The 21,567-nt window shown below is 38.8% G+C and overlaps 2 protein-coding genes across 2 annotated transcripts; one reads left to right on the forward strand and one right to left on the reverse strand.

The window, feature by feature from the left end:
• Nucleotides 1–3,487: 3,487 nt before the first annotated feature.
• On the forward strand, nucleotides 3,488–7,056 carry LOC110896012 (protein ELC-like). The gene is made up of 2 exons (XM_022143421.2): nucleotides 3,488–4,861; nucleotides 6,912–7,056. The coding sequence occupies exon 1, from the start codon at nucleotides 3,605–3,607 to the stop codon at nucleotides 4,841–4,843; it is 1,239 nt and encodes a 412-aa protein (XP_021999113.1). The 5' UTR covers nucleotides 3,488–3,604; the 3' UTR covers nucleotides 4,844–4,861; nucleotides 6,912–7,056.
• A 2,085-nt stretch (nucleotides 7,057–9,141) lies between these two features.
• Nucleotides 9,142–17,131, reverse strand: LOC110896011 (eukaryotic translation initiation factor 4G). The gene is made up of 11 exons (XM_022143420.2): nucleotides 16,960–17,131; nucleotides 16,609–16,866; nucleotides 16,344–16,495; nucleotides 16,115–16,261; nucleotides 15,929–16,002; nucleotides 14,964–15,020; nucleotides 13,542–14,294; nucleotides 13,020–13,262; nucleotides 10,226–12,933; nucleotides 9,956–10,150; nucleotides 9,142–9,734 (listed from the first exon to the last, which is right to left on the reverse strand). Exons 2-11 carry the CDS (start codon nucleotides 16,773–16,775, stop codon nucleotides 9,404–9,406), a joined length of 4,827 nt encoding a protein of 1,608 aa, XP_021999112.1. The 5' UTR covers nucleotides 16,776–16,866; nucleotides 16,960–17,131; the 3' UTR covers nucleotides 9,142–9,403.
• Nucleotides 17,132–21,567: the final 4,436 nt, after the last annotated feature.

Genomic DNA, 21,567 nt, shown 5'->3' on the forward strand with positions numbered 1-21,567 from the left:
AACCAACTGTCCGATCGACCAGGCTGTTCGACCCATCATCACTTGTTTCCGTTTCGCGTGTTACTCATCGTTATGCTATCGAACTATTCAGGCTAACCCTACTCTCAAGCGCACCCTTCAATCTATCAATCAATCGCTGTGAGTATACTCGATCCCTTTTTGCTTTTAGCACTTTTGGGTGTTACATACATTACTTATATCAAAACACAATCGAACACACTACTCAACTATTTGAACGCTAACCGATTCGCATGTGTTACGTGACTAAATGAATGCTTGTTGTTATGTTTACACGTGGAATGCTGTCTACCTGCCTTAACGACGTAGTACTATAGTTTGGACTCAGCACCCGTTCACACGGGGGTTGTTAAGGACAATTACTTGCGTGGATTACGGTGGTAATCATGTATTGCGAACTGTCTCGGACAGTCAACCCGCAGTCATTGGTATCGATAGATCCATGTCGATAATTAACATGCTTCGTTTACCTCTGTGTACGTGCTGGTTATGCGTAAACTATTTCGAACTCTATATGCTATTATCAAACTTGTATGCTCACCTTTACATTATATGTATTGACTTCATTTTAACGTATGTGACAGGTGTTTAAGATGTTTGCTTGCTAGGAAAGCGAGGCTAGAATAAAGCTCTAGAGGCCCCCAACAAATAGTTGTCTGTCAGGAACAAGCGTCTAGAGCATAGTTGTCTGTAGATCTTGTCCGACCGGGTCTTTAGGAGCATTTGAACAATATTTATTTGTTTTATTTAAATCTGAGTTGTCGGAACAGAATATTTGAAGTGTTGTTATCTGTAATAATTTGTTTTATTATTTGGGACACGGTATGGGACGTGTTATTTAAACTAAATAGTGATGATAGTTGTTATGGAAACTTCTGGACAATCTGTTTCGCTCAGTGCCATGCCCCGATGATTCCGCATCGGTTGGGGTGTGACATTTACCCAGTCATAAAATTCAATTACATATTTCCCCTTCCTAACCCATATATATTACATATTTCCCCTCCCTAACCCATATATATTACATATTTCTCCTTTTCATTAAAATTATTCTTATTGAATGACTATTTTACCCTTAATGATCTTATTAAATGAATATTTATATATTTCCCATTTCTAATATCATCAATTACATATTTTCTCAATTCATATAGTATTTTCCCAAACAATACCATAATACTCCTAATAAAAAAACACAAACTTTTAAATGTAATCCTTACTTGTAGGATTAAAAAATTCAAGAGCAAAAGTTTCTCTGTTAAAGACCAAAATATATCCATCTTTAAGTGTACGAGTGAGTGTGATGGGGGTCGATACAAGTGCCGAACCGGAAAATCAAAAAGACCAACAGAGATACAAGAATACCTCTTTCTTGGTGCAAGTTATCTTTCGTTTTCTCCGATCAGGTGCTTTTTGTCTGTTTAATGTTCAAAAGAAACAATATATAAGAATATTCATGAGTAACGACTTAACATTCTAGGACTGTTCCTCATATTTGTCTTACCAAAAATCCATGGAAAACTATATTCAATAAGCCTAGCAGCATTTGTTGGGATCTATAAATATATGAATAACGTTGAGTTACGAATTGATGGATAAATGGATTATTTTTGTGATAAACGATACTTACAAAGTGTTTGCAAACATCACATTTAGGATGATAGTGCTCCTTGTAGCAAGCATTATGATAAGGATAATTTCCCAACATGGAAAACTATATTTAAAAAAGCGATGCAGAATATCATGAGTCAATATAAATTAAGATTAACGAAGAATTGGAACATATGGAAATAATCGTAAATATAAGGGAAAAAGGAAACAAAGGGATGGGTTATTATAATGGTAATTGGGTCATTTCTCTAAAAACGAGAAATATGTAATTGAATTTTTAGTTTGGGGAAATATGTAATAAGCCCTCTTAGGAGGGGGAAATATGTAAAAATCCTAACTTAATTCATTAACTCAAAGTGGTAGTTTCGTGTCTGAGTATTATCATAGGTTAACAACTATGTGGAAGCAATTTGATGCCATTATTCAATTGACTTCATGTAGTTGTGATGCATCTAAGGAATTTAATGATTTTAACCAAGCATGGATTTCATTGAGGATCCAGTGGATCTCCTAAGGGTCAAAATGTGTCTTTTGTAACAAACACAAATCATTCTTTTGATCAAAGAAAAATAGTTTTTAAAGGGCCTAATCCAAACTTAAAGTGCACACACTGTAACATGATTGGTCACACTGTTGATATGTGTTTTGAATTGATTGGATACCCTCAAAGTTTTAAAAGAAGACAGGGTAATCAGGTGGGAAAGGATGATACAAATAATTTGTCCATTATTAAACCTAAAATAATATGGCTTCTAGTTGCTCTGTTATGCTATTTACATCTGAGCAAATATCAAAGTTGTTAAGTCTTGTGAGTGAAAAGTCTGGACCAGAACAATCAAGTTCTGGTATAGGAGGTGAGTCCTCTAATGTTTCTGGTATTTTTGGTAATTTTGTGAGTTGTTCCAGTTCTGTTAATTTTGGATTTGAGTATAACTGGATTGTTGATTTTGATGCTAACCAACATATGGTAAAAAATGATAGAGATATGGTTAATTGTATAAATGTCTCTGATTTTGATCTAAAAGTTTATCACCCTAATGGTACTAGTGCCAAAGTATCTAAAATTAGTAATATAAAACTTGTTGAAGGTGTTATTTTAAGTGATGTGTTTTATGTGCGAAGAACCAAACTCAACTCCTCTTGTTCCTCTCTTTCTCTCTCGTCCGCTCCTTTGGTCCTCGTCGCACTCCTCTAGGCCGATAATCTCCTTAGGGTTTCACCCCTCATGTTTTTAACTCAAAAACATTACACCTGGGTCCCTCAAGTTCGATTACACGCGTCTTGTTCTCAAAGTTACATCGTTAAACTCCAATCGAGCCCTCATATAACTCTAAGGCTCAAACTATCTACACACCAAGTGTGTAGATAGCCAACCTAAAAAAGTGTTTTTTGTCCTATGTGCATACCCTGCAGTGTCGAGCTGTGGCCAAAGCGTGGCGTTTTGGTCCGATCAACCAGACAAAGACTGACGGGTCTGTTGACCGGACCAAAACGCCGAGCTTTGGTCGCGTTTTGATCCTGTCAACCAGACCGGGTGTCAGTCTTTTGTCTGGTTGACAGGACCAAAACGCGGCCAAAGCTCGGCGTTTTGGTCCGGTCAACAGACCCGTCAGACACCCGTCAGTCTTTGTCTGGTTGACCGGACCAAAACGCCGCGCTTTGGCCACAGCTCGACACTGCAGGATGTGCATATAAGACAAAAAACATTTTTTTGGTGTGCAAATAGACAAATGGGTGTGCAAATAAGTAAACCCAACTCTAAACAATCTATAGTTACCTCTTAGACTAGACCCCGTCGATGAGTCCGTCAAAATAGTTTAACGGCGAGATTTGTTCGATAAAGTTGAAAATAAAGGGACTAAAATAACAAACTTAACACCTAAGCAATTTCACCTTCTAAAAAACCTCTTCTTCATCTCCACACCTCCATTCAAATCAACTTTTCCGATCAAAAACCGTCACCGGAGCACAACCAATGGCGCATCCACCATCATCAATCCACCAACACACACAGCAATTCCTGAGCTCCGTCCTCTCCCAACGCGGTCCAGACGCCCTCCCGTACACCGAAGACGTTAAATGGCTGATCCGACAACACCTACTCTCTCTCTCCGAATCTCACCCCTCTCTCCACCACAAAACGGCGTCGTTTACTCACAACGACGGCCGTACCCTCAACCTTCTTCAATCCGACGGCACAGTTCCGATGCTGTTTCAAAACGTCACGTACAATATTCCCGTTGTTATCTGGCTCATGGAGTCCTACCCTCGCCACGCGCCTCTGGTTTTCGTCAATCCCACTCGCGATATGGTGATTAAACGACAACATTCGTTTGTTAATCCCTCTGGTTTGGTTTCGATCCCTTATTTGCATAATTGGATTTACCCTAGCTCTAATTTAGTTGATTTGGTTCGTAATTTGAGCACATATTTTGCTAGTGATCCGCCCTTGTACTCGCAGCGCAGAGCAAACCCTAACCCTAACCCTAGGTTTAATGAATCCGGATCATCCGCTTCGGTTTCGGCTGGATCGATCCGGCCTGCAATTCCACCTCGGTCGTATCCGCCATCGCCCTATGTAAGCGGTGCTGGTGGTGGTGGGGGGAGGATTCCGTCACCGTCTCCGCCGCAGAGGATGGGGTCGGGGTCGTATGAGGATCCGGCGGAGGTTTATAAGCGGAATGCGATTAATAAGCTGGTGGAGAATGTGCATAGTGATGTTACGCGGTTGAGGATGGCGAGGGAGGGGGAGATGGAAGGGATGTTTAGTGCTCAAGCGGTGTTACGGGAGCGAGAACAGGAGGTATTGCGCGGGTTGAGAGAGATGGAACGTGAGAAAGAGGGGTTGGAGCAGCAGTTGCAGATGGTTTTGATGAACGCTGATGTGTTAGAAGGATGGGTGAGTGAGAATGAAGGGAAGTTGGGTGCGGATTTGTTGAGTTTGAATGTTGATGATGCGATTGTGCCGGGTGATTCGCTTTCGAAACAGATGTTGGAATGTGTGGCGGCTGATTTGGCTATTGAAGATGTTGTTTATGCGTTGGATAAGTCTGTGCAAGATGGGTGTATACCGTTTGATTTGTATTTAAGGAACGTTAGGTTGTTGTCGCGTGAACAGTTCTTTCACCGTGCGACGTCTGGGAAAGTTAGAGCGATACAGATGCAAGCTCAAGTTACAAGCATGGCTTCGCGGGCACCATCGTATGGTGTATGAAAAGTCGGTGTCTTGTAGGTATTTTCTTCCTTCTAGAATTCTAGCTGGAGGGTATGTGCCATGAACCTTTCAAATATAGCTTAATGAATGATTCTTGTTTTTATCTATTACTTTTCATGATAGTTGATTGCTGACATTTGTAATCAGCAATTTTCATTTTTGTTACATTTTGTTATATACTTATATTGACGTGTATTGATAGCAAAATATAGAAGGAAAAAGAACACGTATCATTATTTCTGTGTTTGTATATCCTACGCGATTGATACAGTTTCGTCAAACCTATAGATACAATTTTCATCATGACTGTGTGTTCCCTTGCCTTGGAAGTTAAACAATATTATCGTTTTTAATTGCTTGCTTGTGTTAGATGGCATGCTGTACTAGTATTATCTCATGTGGTTGTTCATATGTTATTGTTAATATGGCTTATGATTGTTTATGAATAGTGATGACTTAAGTGTAGGTACAAGTACAATTTAACACACAGCCAATTTGGTTTGGTGTGATTGTGATGTTTAATCATGCTGATTAATGACTAAGAAGGAAATCTTTAATGTAAGAAATGGCCTTACCTTGTTACATGTGTGTTGGATCATATCTCTTAGTCGTATACTCTTGGTTTCAAAATTGCGGCTCAGGCTCATGCACATTTTGGTCTATTTGGTCCATAGGAGGTTGATATGTATAACCAACCAAAGTGACGAAGGGATTAAAAATGGTTTATTTAAAGCTCATTTGGTCGTACATAGAGCAATGCCTAATGTTGGATTTCCTGTTAGACTCGGAACCTTCACATACTGGTTATACATATCAACCTCCTATGGACCAAACACCACCTTAATGAGAGTATGTGAAGGTTCCGAGTCTAACAGGAAATCCAACATTAGGCATTGCTCTATGTACGACCAAATGAGCTTTAAATAAACCATTTTTAATCCTTCATCACTTTGGTTGGTTATACATATCAACCTCCTATGGACCAAATAGACCAAAATGTGCATGAGCCTGAGCCGCACTTTTGAAACTAAGAGTATACGACTAACCTCGTGAACTTTTCATTTGTGAGTTAATAAGATAATATAATGCATATGTTTTCTTACTGTCCAACTTACAAACCTTGTGAACCGTTTGTAATATTGTCGCTATAAATTTGTATGAACAATCCTTACAAATGTAAGGCGATAATGTTACAAATGGTTGGCAACTTCACATGAACCAACTAATAATGGAAGATTATTAGAGGAAACATTACATTATCAACTCACATATAAAAAGGCAAAATGAACGGATGAAACATTTTCAATGAGTCAAATCTAATAGTAAATCTGACATTAAATGAGTCAAAAGTTTTCTTAGGGGGTGTTTGTTTTTTCTTCAAACATCTTCAAGGGAGCTAATGTCTGCAAGCGCGCAGACGTTACCCTTGAAGACTGTTTGTTTTTTTTTTTTCTTTTTTTTTTTGTTAAACAGATCTGAAAATGACTTTTTTCAGCTTAAAAAAGAAGCTATGATACCCTTCCTTCAAACAAAAAACTCATCTCTTATCTTCAAAAGAACCCTCCTCCCTCAAAACTACAGGTCCTCATGCCACTCGATCGTTGTCTCTCTTTCCACTCTAACCTTCACCGTCGGTATCTTTCCCCTCTCTTTGCCCTATTCTCGACCCTACCGCCGGTAACCGCCACAACAACCCGCCGTTATCTCATTCTTATCATCATTTACGTTCTTCTAACCATCATCATCTTGTTCCGACTTTTCTACGCGTTCGTTACGCCGCCGTGACTGTTTTCTGGTCACCGATATTTTGAATGACGCTAATTACCGTTATTCTATTCACCGGTGTAAGTTAAAATGTTCAATTATATTTGTTGAGTTTGCAGGTCATATTACTAGACCTAAAAATATTAAGAAGATAGAAGTTGATTTAACTTATTATTGTTTGTGGTTTGATATTTTGATGAGAAGATTTGATTGTAAATCTGTGAGACTGTGACCTGTAGCTTTGTTAAATGATAACATTGTATAACGTATTATGCATTTAACAATCATTTGTTTATTTCGACAGCCCTATGGTGCAACGTTCTTGTGTTTTCACTCAAGTTTGGGGTCTGGATTGCCACTTCAGGCCATGTCATGTTAGCTGAAATTGTGCATTTGGATGTTTGTACAGACAGTATCAATTTATAAAAACAAACAGTCTTATATTTTCAGCTTGAAGAGCTTCAGACCATATCTTCAGTTGCAGACATGAAAACAGATGAAATCAGCTTGCAGACAGTTTATGTCTGCAAAAACAAACAGCACCTTAATCTTGAAATCAAACAATCACACCATGATAACTGTAAAATAACCAATGAAGATAGAATTGCCTATTTGCCCAATGTCATTGTCAGTAAAAACTCGTTGGCGCATAATTTATCGTGTGTGGCCGAGCGGTGGATGTGAATGTGACAGATTTTGGTATTCTAGTCCATACCCGGCTTGTATTCCCTTCCGAGTCCATGACCACATGTCAAGTACTCGATTAATTCTTATCGTCGGGTTACAAGTTTTCTCAGGATTGGATCCTTTTATTTGAGAGCTTTTGTTAATGCCAGTAAGGCATCGCAAGTACAACAAAATACGATTAGACTCGAAAATAACTCATATTTCGTGAATCTAATAACTCACCTTAACCAGTTGAATGAAGCCGATTTTACTTTACAATCATCGCAAAAAAGCTCAAGTACTTGAAAGATTATATTTAGTAGATGCGCTTAAAGTATTGACCTACCAATTTCTAATGTATTTTGTTAAGGTCTCACAAGACCCTAAACAAAATCATGCCGACTCTTATAAGCGTTTTACAATCTAGGTGGCCTATATCAATAATTGTAGCATCAACGCCCCTAATATAATTCCACAAAACATTTACCAAAATAGTATTTGTTGACTTGTAGTGTCCCACATTTAACTTCTACATTTAACTTTCATAATAAAATCATCATCATCATACTCGGTATATCTCACTAATAACAAAGCTAAAGTAGGGTCTAAGAAGGGTAAGATGTAGACAACCTTACATCTACCCCGTAGAAATAGAGAGGCTGCTTCCATTAAGTTTTGCATCAAGCCTTAGACATAAGGCACATAACACTCGACAATTGAGACAAACGCCGATTAGTGCATGTACCCCTTGTCTTTCGGCTATCATTGTCATCACATGATGCATGATTAACACCCCCCCCCCCCCTATTTAACGTTATTTTCACGAAATTAGTAAAATTACGTTAATATTAGTGCACTTTCACTTTTGTCACCCGAGTGCTGACACATATATACTACCGCAAGCGGGGCATATCTTTCGTAACAAAACTGTTCATTATAATAGTTGATATAAAGTTTAGTTGATTAGCTAAAGCGCCAGCCAAGAATGAGCCACGGACAGAGCCGTGTAATGTGGAACCCGTGGCAAACGCCATGGTGTGATTGCGCATGAGATTCCGCAAACCACCATTGCTCATGGTCTAAGGAGGATAGAAAGAGCGGTCATCGGGATAGGAAGATGTTGCACAACACGTGACGCAAGACGAGTCCATGATACGTAATAATCTTGTACGGATATTAGAATTTTCTTTTTAAAACCTATTTGATATTTAATGTAATTTATAAGTTGAAAATCATATAAGAGGACCCAAAAGTGTCAAGGGAAGTGAACTTATATTTATCAAATTTCTTCGGTTTTATCTATCTAGGTGTACTTTTGAGTTTATTGTTTGTTTGTCCCATTGTGCATAGTATAGATTTATTGATAAATAAAAACATTTAAACTATACTTATCGAGTTAGCAGATATACACTAAATGAATGTATTTTAGTCATTTATGATCAGAGTAATACTAACTTCTTCATTAAACATAAAGTTAGTAGAAATACACTAAATGCATTTTAGTCACTTTATAGCAAGCATAAGTTTGTAAAAGCAAAACATCATTGACGCATAACAATCATAGTTCTTGCGAACGATAACCATGTGTTAAGTTATAATAAACAATATAATCTGCGTACTTAATGTTCATATAGAAACCCAAGACTCAACCTACCAATGTTTCACAATCACGTTAAAGCATGTCTTTGATGAGAAGATTATGAAGATCAAGATGAAAAAAACAGTTAGATTGCAACATAAGAATCTTATTTAATCCATATCGCCACAACTCGATATGCATTTTATGTTTTAAGTTAACCTTGGTCAGAGTCAAAGTCGTAAAAGAATGAGTCAAAACCTAAGAAAACTCGGTAAAAACACAACGGGGGTGTAAAAAAGATATAGCAATTGTTCAAATATAATGCACACAAAAGTATGACCAAAAAAACTTGGTAAATACATGTTGAAGTATAAAAGATGAGATCAGAAAGTCAAAATGTAGATGCTCATTGAGACCCTCAAGGACAACATTTAAAATCTTTTTTGAGTTGATATATATATAATCATGAAAGATATATACCAACTGCTACTCAACCCGCGAAAAATGTACCCTTGCAAAGACAAAAAAACGAGCATCTTCACTCTTATGATCTAAATAAACTTATCTAACCTTGATGTTCTTTTAGAAGACGGTGAACGGAAACTCTCTAATCGAATGTTAGAAGACGCGCATAAATCATTCAAAAACGGGTCGCCTTTTTCTGATTTGATGATCTCTAGAATGACTCCAAGAACCTCGGCTGCAAGACCTGTTTCGACTAGCTGTCCTTGTTCCTCCCCGCCTTCATATATTAAACGTGAAACTTGTTTATATGGGATCACGTTTTCTATAAGCATTCTTGCAAACATACGACCTAGAAACTCGGCGGCTTTTGGTGCATCGTTCACCGCGTCCTCCAATGTTGATAAAACGGATTCGAATCTGGATAAGATAACAAAAAACCACAACCAGTTTTAACTCCTGAATCACTGAAAAGCAAATATAGCATGTGAACCCATTTTGATACTTTTTTTTTCAAAAACGACCCATTTTAGTCCGACTTATTTGAGCCCTAACCCGTTTGGCCACGTTACCCAACCCACCCGTTTGCTAAGCATATTGAAAAGTAATAACTGAAATATTTGCATTAGTGCATTAGTTACCCTCTAACAAGGGAGTCTTGAGTTAGGATGCCTTCTTGAGATTTCGTAAGATTTACGAGAAGTTTAGCAAGTGAATCCCGATCCATATCTTTCCTCTCGAAAGAATCAGTGACCCAAATCGATATCATTGACGGATAAAATCCGGGCGCGTTAAGATCTTTGATGCACAAAGCAACTTCTTTTTCGTCTCTTGCGCTGAAAACAAAATAAATATATATTAAACAAAACATAATATCAAGAAATCTTAAAAGATAAAGTAGTAGAGGTTACCTGTAAAATTCTTTAATGGCCTCAACGGACATGTCATGTAAACGATCTTCAGACAAGACGGGCTTATCTGAAGAGCCACTTTGTGGGGGAGTAGGCACGCGAGCCCGTTCAGGTGGTGTGGATGGTCGAACTCGGTCAAAGCCGTGTCGGTTTACATTGTTCATGTTGTTGTGTTCCTGTATATTCGACGGGTCATAACCGGGTCGGGGGGAAAACCTTTCCGGTGTATGTCTTGGGACAAGATCATCACGTGGACCATAACTCCCTCTGTCTGGCATCATGGAACTACCATAACCGTTATTAGGACCAGGAATGCCTTGCATAGAAGAGTGACCCCTGGCCGACATCCCCCTGGCTAGACCACCTTGTGGCCCAAGGGTTATAGAGTCATTACCCATGGGTCTCAATGGAACCGACAAAGTCTTGTTCTCATATGAGTCGAATCTTGAATCTTGATTGCCAAAACCGCGCATCTGTTGTTGGGGTAATCCACGAAAACCACCACTCATTTGAGGGTTTGAAGGTATAACACCTGCTGACCCTTTTGAGCCAAAGTCCATGGGCTGACCTCCCCTCCTAAGTGACGGGTTAGAGTTGGGCCCACGAGCCAGTCTGCTAGCCTGGGCTTTAAGTTCATTAGCGGCATCCCGATGCACCTCTTCAATCTTTTTTGGACCTTCAACCTTCCTTCTTTGCTGCCACTTATTTTTTCTAAGGTCAATTGCGTCTTTTAACATGAACCTCACTCGTGAAGAAAGTGTCATGTTATTCGACAACTTTAACATCAAGTCGAAATAATAATCCATGTGTTCTTTAGCTTTTGAATGATCAATCATCTCCCCAATTGTACTCATTAATTTGCACAACGCCTCGATGTTTTCCTCATCAAGGTTAGGGTTCTGATTCTGATTAATCCCTAACAGTTTCTTTATGCATTCATGCATTATTCTTTCAGTCAACATTCTTTTCTTGTATAATTCACCGATAAGTCTTATATTACCCAACATGCGTCTTCGAGCCTTGACCCGTTTCTCTTCACGTTCCTCTTCACTCTGCTTCATTTCACCTTCTTCTTCTGTTCGATTCGCTTCTTCTTCTTCTCTCTCCCCTCTTTCAAATTCCTCTTGACATTTGTTCAATAATAATCTCTTAAAAGTAATCTTCTCGTTTTCTTCACCAAAACCAGGTAACTCCACGGCTAAACGGGAGCAAAAGTTGGCATACATCTCAACAAAAGTCGGTTCCATTAAAGCCTTATCAAATATTTGACCAATCACACCCGACAGAGTATCAGCATTGTCGATATTAACTTCTTTGACTTGGTCAAACAGTTTTTCAAAGTTTTGTGGGGTCAACTTGTTTAGAATACCTTTCAATCGTCTCTGCTTTGCTTGTTCCTCATCGGTTACTTTACCAACTTCATACTTCCTTTCAGCTTTATGCATCATTGGTGTGTGAGGAGAAGGCATTAACCCCTTTTGATAACCAGTAGCGCGCTGCCACCTGTCTGCATCCGAATTATTACGTTGCATCTGTGGGCCAGGGGACTGCATTGGTCCAGACAGAATGCCACCAGGGTACTGACCAGGTGGCTGACCACGTGGGGTCCTCAACACACCATGGTTCCCTCTTGTAGGGTAGCCCATGGGGTCCCATCCGGGACCCATGGGTCCTCCTGACACTTTACTCCATTTATCGTCAAAACCTACATTACTTGGCCGCCGGTCGAGCCGTGGCCCACCTGACCTATCACCACCGCCTCTACCCGGGCTCGGGTATGATTCACGAGCCGCATTGCCACCTGTAGCTACAAACACTTCGTTTATATCGGGTGTAATCACAAAACCTTCCGGAAGATCCGTACAGTGATCCGAGAATTTCAGTAGGAAGTCTCTGGAATACTTTTTTGTCATTCCGTCATTGTCAACCTCACTGTGATGTTTCTGCTTCAAATCTGTTTCCATTTTGGGAGCAGAAAGATCTGCAGCGTCTTCCCAATCATCTGGCTCAACTTTGGTGGGCCCATGTGACAAAACAGTGTCTTTTTCGGTAACAGGCGGATTTGGGTTTTCAACAACTTCGGTAGCAGATGAAGTCTCTTTCTTTTCCTCCGGGCGTTTATAAGCATTATAAAGATCAGAAATTGTCCCACGAGCATCAGCGTTTTTCAAGATTTCTTTTATTTTCTTCTTGCCTTTAGCTCCTGTATTACCCTTGACCTTACCACTAAAAGATGAAGGAGAAATCGAGCCTGTAGCCTCCACTTCTAAAGTCAAAGGTGAAGTCTCTGGAACAGAAACAGAAACCGAAACAGATTCTCCACTATTGACTTGGTCAACATCGAACTTGTTTATTTGATCTTCTTTCTTATCATCAAGAGAAGATCCCACATCAGCATCTGAAGTGGAAACTGATCCATCAATATTACTTACAGTCACATCCGGGACGGTGCTATCTTGATTTTGGTCAACAGATTCTTTGACTTGTTCTTTTGACCCCACGTCAGGTTCTTCAACTTTTGGGGTAGAGTTAAGGGCTTGTTCGTCAATATCACGTTTTGAAGCAGTCGAGTCAGAGGCATGTGAAGGCCCTTCAACTGTATTGCTAGTTTCCAATACATCCTTGGTGATTTCCGAAGAAACAGTCGACAGCTTTGATGTTTCCTGAACTTTGCTATCATTTGAAACGAAGGATGACTGCTCACCGATCTGTGAATAACAAACAGCGCATAATACAAGTCAGAGATTGTGAATATACCATAACAAAAAGGAAAACCATAAGAGTAAATAAATACCTTCTGTTCCTCTTTAACAGACTTATTAACCGTTTCTTTTTTTGGAACTTCAGCCTCAACAGCAGAAGAAGCAGAAGTATCGGTCAAATTCTCAGACTGCGGTAACGAGCTTCCAGCGATCGTCTCTGAATCTTTACGAGGTTGACCTTCTCCACTTGCTCTTTGATTTTTGTCCTTCGAGTCAGCAACCTTTTCTGCAGGCGAACTAAATACCGGTTGTTTTACCGTCACCTGTTTAGAAGCCTGTAAATACAAAGATCACATCAAACATCCCCTCTAGAGTGACTTAACCTGACGTATATGTGAATGTGCTATGCAGTTAATGCGGTAAAATATCGGATATCGATCAAGAACCGATATTTGAGATATAGGTTATCGTGGTGGGATATCGATAATTTTAATATCATGCAGAATTCATATATATCGCCGATAATATCGGTAACGATATTCTGACCAATATTTGACACCGATATTTTACATGGGGATCAATAACCGATATTAACTGCATAGTGTCAAACTAACCTGATGATAAAACCTTGGTGGCTGAGAACCAGGAGTCGTCTGTGAACCAGTCAACGGGCTAGAACCAGGTGGCAGGGGGAAAAGGGGATTGGGATTGTAAGAATTAGGATAATAGTTCATGGGATGACCAGCAGGCGGGAATGGTTGTGACCGTTGACCTGAAGACCCACCATTAGGATACGCATCCGTCCGTTTATCGAGCCGCAGCTCCTCGTGAGTGTCTGGGTGAGTTATCTTTACGGTCCTTCGTGCGGCACTGCCAAAATTTAAATTGCCGACGGGCTGTTGTTGGTATTGCGGTCCTAACCCCATCCCCATGCCCCCCATGTTTCCGAGCTGAGGACCCATCGGAGACGAGAAAGTCATGCCTTGATTCTGATGAATCATTCCCTGATGATGTTGAATACCCGAAACAAACACTTGTGGCGGCACTTGTGGTGGTGGATTACCGACCGGTAAATGCATGGGGAGTGGCATCGTATTACCGGATATGTTTTGGGATTGCAGTGTTGGATTTGGGCTACCGAATGGAAGATGAATTTGAGGCTGGTGAAATGGCATTTGCATGGGGATAGAGGGCATAGGAGGACCGCTAGGTTTCGAAGCAAGGGCTGCAACGGGCCCGGGAGGAGTAGAAAGCACGTCTTTCTTCTCTTTTGAGATATGATGGGCCTCACCGGGCTGATCAACAGGCCCAGGATCTTTTCTAGGCAAGTGTTGTTTTGAAACAGCCTTTAAGGAATCACGATGAGCCTGCAACATAAAAATCCACACGATATGATTAAAAATAAGTTGCTTAAAACTGGTTTCAAGATTACACTACTTTTTAAAATATGGCATCTTGCTCTTAGCTTAATCAAAAAAAAAAAAAAAAAAAAAAAAAAAAAAAAAAAAAAAAAAAAAAAAACCCTCCAAGTTTACGCCTTTTCAAGAAAATAATCACTCATTTTAAAAGTATTTTTAGTCCATTACTTTTGTTGCTATTTATGATAAAAAAGATAACTTTTATTGCGTTTAAAATGAGAAAAAGACTTTTGTTCTCTTAATTATTTTCAAGGCCCCTGTGGTTTATTAAGGGAGTAAAGACCAAACTAAAAAAACAAGTAATAAAACGATTGTTGTGAACTTTAATCGCTTTTCAGTTATCGCATTAGCAAGTTGAGCTAAAAACAATGGCTCAAAAATAAGCTGTATAAAAAGACTCATTTTTTTCCGTGAGCATACTTCATTTTTCGGTTTTAGTAAAATACCAAAAAGCATGATAACTATATAGTTCATCACACTTCATTTCAATATTCATATTTTAATAATCTTTTGAGGTAAGAAACACCATAGCCAACAACACAAAGAGGTGTCTTTTATAAACATAGAAAGATAGGTCCATCTTTTACAAACACGTGTGAGCAAAAAACAAAACCATACCTGAGCCCGTTTCTGCTCATCCAGATTTGGTGGTGCGGAACTGGTACGCGCAGGTACCTACAACAACATGATGCTTATAAAAAAGGTCACGAAAATTGACAACTTCGACCCATTACTTAATGAGTTGGTTAATTTAAAAAGTTATTATCTCAGACGGGTCAAATAAGAAAAATCAAGCAAAAAGAGGAACCAATCAAATGAAACCAACGTGATGGGAGTCGCCCAAAGTCTGCTTTATAGCATTCAACGTGTTATTCAAAAACTCCGAATATTGTTGTAATAAAACTGTTTTCTATCATAATAAACACATTACTTATAACTCTTTTTATGAAAATAAACAGAAAAGTATTGCGGGTCACCCGGAACCCATTTTGACCCGTTACCCGGTCTGCCTGTCTAGGGATGGCAGTTTGAGACGGGTTTAGGTCATCCCAAACCCAAACCCGGTTAGATAAGCGTGGGTTTCGGGTAAACCAGTTGATCTAAAAAATTACCCGTTGGGTATACCCGATCCAAAACCCATCGAGTATCTATCGGATAATTACTAATCAGATACATTTAGTATCATCACTGTATAAGATATCAAATGACTACAATGCACATGAAATAAAATACCTATATGCATAAAAAATGGATGTTTCATGTATATATATTATACACATACATATTCAAAAATATAAAAGAAATTATATCGGCTATACAATCGGATAAACGGGTACACTTTATCGGGTAATCGGGTCAGGTAAACGGATATATCACCAAATCCCAAACCCGCGAAAAAAATAAAAACAAGTCCCAAACCCGATTATCCAACCCCAAACCCGTCCCAAATGTGTCGGATTTTGGGTTTACCAATCGGGTTCAGGTTCGACTGCCATCCCTCCCATCGTGCCGCCTCTAACATCTAGATTAACACAATTCAAAGAAGTGTTCTTCACTTCTTTGCACATAGAAATAAAAAATACCTGCATTCCATTCATAACACCGGGACTAATTGACCCAAATTGAAGAGGAAACCCCTTAGAAGCGTCAGCCGGACCTAACCACAAACAAAAACATCAACAAACGGCTTTTCACTACACTTAAAGCAACACAAGCTCAATCCCAGATTAAATATTAATATTCAACTCTGAAAATAACAAACTAAGTACCCTTAACAGGAGTAGAAGGACCCGTAGCGCCAGAACTGGGAGGCACCGCATTACTCTGTGGAGCCTTTGGCAGACCCGGTGTGTTTTTCTGAACCGGCGCATCAGCCGGCTTTACAGTAGCACCAATAGATGATGCATCAGGTGTTCCTACAATAATTACATAAACGATATAAAGTTCAATAAAAACGAAAAGCAATACATATCGACTGGTTGCAAAATGCAAACATACCTCTTACTGGTGGTTGAGCATGCCCGCCATTCAGTGGACCTCGACCGCCAGTCGAGGAATTCGAAGGGGCACCCGAACCCACATTCGCATTCGGGTTAACACCAGTCACCCTAGTCTGTGCTCCTTGTGCATTACTAACCACTTTCTTGAAGCTATAAAAACATTATACCAAATAACTAAATCAAACATAATATTAAAAAAAATAAATAAATAAACCAAATTAAAACAAGCCCTAATTCACACAAACCCTAAAAATTCCAATTACCTTTTACCCGAATAAAACCCAGACGACGGAGCACCGGTGGCACTACCGCCACCGCCGCCACCCCTTCCGCCACCACCACCGGAAAAGTTCCTGGGAGAATTCGGGTTGCCAGATCGACCCGGTCTTCTGTGGTGTGGCGGCTCGTTTCTTGATTGATTGACGGACATATATACAAATTCCTCACCAAATTCAGAATCTTTTTCTTGGCTTAATGAATACCCACCAAATATATTACTCAGATCTCTAAAAAGAAACCACCTGCAGGAAATATTTGCAAGTAATTTGATTATTATGACTGCAACATTACATGAAAGAACATGAAAGCATGTAACTTTTTGGTTAATTAGTTACCAGAAGAAGTAAGAAGGATAATTAGGGTTTAGTGATTGTAAGAAAAACAATAGGGAAACATGAAAGAGAAAGGGGGAGATGGTGAAAAGATAGGTTTTTTTGGAGATCGAAAATAATAATCCGGCCGAATGGGTCGGTGGAGTATCGAAGAACCCTTCGTATTAGTGATGTGTTGGAACCTTAACTCACATACAAATACAATACAATATATTTATTATTATTTATTATATATACAATACAATACATGGAGAGTAAATTTTTATCACAATTAAGGTTTGTGATATGTTGTATGGTGTTTTTTTAGAATTAAAGGATATAAGACGATGTTGCTTTGTCTTTTAAGTATTTGAAGAGAAATGAAGAAATTCGTGTTTTTTAGAATTAAAGTATGTAAAACGATGTTGCTTTGTGTTTTAAGTCCTTGAGGAGAAACGCATAAACTGTGAAGATTGTGAGAATAAACTCAGGTTGGTTCTTGACACGAGCGTCAGGTGTAATGAGGTGAACTAATAATTACGAAGTAGGAATCCGGTCGATATTAGTTCACTTGCACATTAAGACATAGGGGAAAACACATTGTAATGGCATATTCTGGAATCACCGAAAAATTACATCTCTATTTAAAACTAAATCGTAGAATCGTTTAGAAGAATGATCGTCTCCAAATTTAAAATAAATAATTAAAAAATTAGTTGGGTATTAACATAAAAGTAAAATTAACAAATAAAAAAACTTAATCATGTTTATATTTAAGTACCTCTGTGAAAATAAGAAAATATATATTAACAAATTGTTTATCATTTGTTAATAATAAAATAGAGAAATTAAGTTTACTACTCATGATCGATTGCCTGTCTCCAAATTTGAAATAAATAATTAAAAAATTAGTTGGGTATTAAATAAAAGTAAAATCAACAAATAAAAAAATTTAATCATGTTTATATTTAAGTACCTTTGTGAAAATAATACTTGTTAAAAATAAAATAAAGAAATTAAGTTTACTATTCATTATCAATTGCTATTCATATATATATTAAGGTTTGTGATATGTTGTATGGTGTTTTTTTAGAATTAAAGTATGTAAGACGATGTTGCTTTGTGTTTTAAGTATTTGAAGAGAGATGGAGAAATTCGTGTTTTTTAGAATTAAAGTATGTAAGACGATGTTGCTTTGTGTTTTAAGTCCTTGAGGAGAAACGCATAAACTGTGAAGATTGTGAGAATAAACTCAGATTGGTTTTTGACATAAGCGTCAGGTGTAATGAGGTGAACTAATAATTACGGAGTATAAAAAGGAAAGACATGTGAAACCAACTTACTTTATAAGTTTATAAGTTGGGGAAAACGTTTCAAACTATAACCTAACTATCTCTTTTGGTAATTGACTTGTTGTCAAGTTTGCTCTAGTGTAGGTCGGTTTAATTCATTATAAAATATGTAATTCACCACCTCACCATCCTTATTGATCATCGATGTTATTATTAGCCTATGCTTCTGTTCAACCTTGATTAGTCAAGGAGACACTTATACACATGAGATAAATTGCTTCATATAAATTAGTTATTTTAACTCTATTATTTTAGACTAGTTGTATGAGATTTTAAATCAATTTATCTAGAAATGTGAAATATATTAAAGTAGATGCATTTACTTGAGGTCTTTACTTTTGTGATTCGTTGTTTCCCATATGAAGTCCTCTATTCAATGACATGGCTTTTTTTTTTTTTAAATATGTGACATATAGCCTTGTGTAAAAGAGTGTACCCGAGTGGGTCGGTACTTCTACGATGATGAATACGGATATGTCCACATCTCGTCTTCTTCGCCCCAATCCTAGACCTGCAAATAAGAAGGAAAGAGAAAAAACGGGGATGCAGAGACGGCCGGTAGGGGAAGAATCCTCTATTTCCAGCTACAAAAGTGTTTGCCCCATATTGCATGCCCTAATAAGGAGGTGGAGACCTCCTTATATAGGAGATATGGGAAACCCTAACCTCAATGGGCCAGGCCCAGTTAGGGGTTGTCTCTACAAGCCCACAGCCTAGTGTAGTATGTAAACTACAATGCGTTGGGCTTCGCAGGTTAGTACGTAATAGTAATAATAATAATAATAATAATAATAATAATAATAATAATAATAATAATAATAATAATAATAATAATATTTAATATAAAAGTGATAAATAGCAGGAAAGTCCGACTGCTCGGGTCGGGTCCAGTACCATACCTCGTCATGTCCCCCAGTCTAGTGTTGCTCCCGCGTGCAAGTGTGGGAGGAGCACTTAGACTTATTAGGAGCTCGGGAGTGAAGATCACTAATTTTAGGCTTGCATGTCGTCCAGGTGCGAGAAAGTCGCCGGCCACGTTGGTTGTGGTTAGCTGTGAGTGGAGATAATGGAGCAATGAATATCCAATGATTGTTCGTTGTGGAAATTGGTTGGGCACACATGGCGCACGCTGATCGGTTGTAGGCAGTTGCCATTTGTACTCGCACATTACCAATAGCTTGTCCAGGTTGTACGTAAGTGGTTAGGTCTCATGCATGAGTCTTGGAACAGGCTGAGTTTTGGCGGTTAAGTGCCTCACCTTTGGATGATTTTTTCAGGGGTGGCCCTGCTTTAGCGGTGCGCACGGTCGTGTGGGCTACTGTAAAATATTCACCCTTTGATGTGACTTTTGTTGGTAGCATATGGTGCGCTAACGGCGTTCAACCCATTGAAAGAGTTGATGTTGATGTGACGACGATCCCTACCACGCGTCCGTGTCACCGGGATCCCCGTTGTCGTATTGTACAACCACTGGTGGTTATAGACGCATACGCGGATGTTATGCCACCTTAGGCGAATGTGAAACCGCTGATGGTTGTACCAGTCGTTGTTATTGATGATCCGACTATAGCAATCATCGTTGGGGAAGAATGTTATACAATGCACCCCTGCAGAAGTGCTTGCTATGCTCAGTGACCTCGGAAGGGCGCTTAGAGCGTTATTTATGTTCCCCACAATGTTTTTATAATTGTCGGACAAGTACTTGGTTTTTCATCAGTGGTTGTGCATCTATTACCAAGATACCCTTTGGAATAGTAGTGGTTGAATACATCAATTACCAAGATGCCCACTCTTAGCGTTGTATAATTTGATCATCTGACTTTGTTATTATGAAAAATATTTCGTGTCAGAGTTGTTTTTTACCGTGATATGCAGTTCAAATGCGGTGGTAATATTTTGTACCGTAATATGCAGTTTAAATGCGGTGGTATGTTGTGTTTACAAGTGTTTATATGAACACTTGTAGATATCAGAAAGTGCTTTATAACTCGCGCGACGTTAATGAACACTTGAACAACAAAGTGCTTTCTACGCGCTTGGCGTGAGTGAACACTCATTGAGATAATAAAATGTTTTATACGTGTTAGGCGTGAATAAGCACTTTATGCAAGCTACTACGTGTTTTTCCTGGACGCGCACTGACGTGTGGAATGCTTATAGTAGGTGGCATGTCTGTTTACCTCGCCGACTGTGGCGTGAGGGTTTTCTTTTATCCATGTCACAGACTGGTGTGGAGAATACACATCCAAATAAGTATTTTTCCTGTCGCATAGCGTGTGGAATACTTATTCAGATAATCAAGTATTTTGGTTTTGTCGTGCGTTTGTCTTGACTACCAAATTGCATATGTCGTGTCAAGTGGTATAGTCATAGGCCAAATGATGTGAGAAGTATAAATATTGTATGGCGTATTGAAACATCCACATTATATAAGAGCCGATGCGGGTTAATGTGCAGTGGACATCACCTTAATGGGCAGCCTAAGAAAAACTGATCACTTTTAAGGCGTAATGGCGCTATACCCTGCTAGTCCCCCAGTTCAATGCTGCCAAAGTATGTTAGTAGCTTTGAACTTGATAGGTAATAAAAAGAAATCAAGAAGTAAACATGAAGTGTAACATGCTAAGGAAACTCCGACATGCTTGTTAATCGATTTAATTGTATTTTAGATAAGTGTGCGTAAAATAGAGGTGAAACCTTTATCGACACTTTTTGTTTAGTGGGCGATTCTAATAGGCGCTCTTTTAATATATGACTTATGGAGTATTCCGTCAAGCTATCGAGTTATGTGAGAGCATCATATTTAAGGGTAAGATTAAGAACCTGTCACCCGTGAGTCTTGCGTGTAGATGTCGGACATAACGGTTGGCCTAATTCAAGACTATATATCGGATATGATAATTCAGCAATTGAGGCGGCATGGTGAGAAAGTACCTAGCTAAGTCCGTGTGCTTGCATAAGGATTATTCAATGTATAGTTTAGCATGTGTACATATGAATGATACTCCCTTTAACCCGGTGAATTACACCCGTGACTGGTTAACCAGTACGATAATACGCAGTTGTACAATGCACTGCTGATTGTACTTAGAAGGGTAAGATAATAAATTATGAGGGCGTACCCTTCCCTGGTTCATATATTTACTTAATGGAGGTGTAACAATTATCAACAAAATGATATACAAAGAGTTTAGGCAAAGCATGATGGATTCCTTGTCTATTAAATTGTATATGTCATAGAAGTGAAAAAAACCTTATCTGATCTGACTTGAATTAGGCG

Source organism: Helianthus annuus, chromosome 17 (genome assembly GCF_002127325.2).
Source record: "Helianthus annuus cultivar XRQ/B chromosome 17, HanXRQr2.0-SUNRISE, whole genome shotgun sequence".
Lineage (NCBI taxonomy): Eukaryota > Viridiplantae > Streptophyta > Magnoliopsida > Asterales > Asteraceae > Helianthus > Helianthus annuus.

Excerpts from the sequence above, each read along its gene's own strand:
- LOC110896012 (XM_022143421.2), top strand. The coding sequence starts at position 3,605 with ATGGCGCATCCACCATCATCAATCCACCAACACACACAGCAATTCCTG.
- LOC110896011 (XM_022143420.2), bottom strand. The coding sequence starts at position 16,775 with ATGTCCGTCAATCAATCAAGAAACGAGCCGCCACACCACAGAAGACCG. Across the intron at positions 15,021-15,928 it reads GTGTTATGAATGGAATGCAG|GTACCTGCGCGTACCAGTTC; the intron begins GTATTTTTTATT and ends ATGTTGTTGTAG. Across the intron at positions 13,263-13,541 it reads CACCAAGGTTTTATCATCAG|GCTTCTAAACAGGTGACGGT; the intron begins GTTAGTTTGACA and ends TTGTATTTACAG.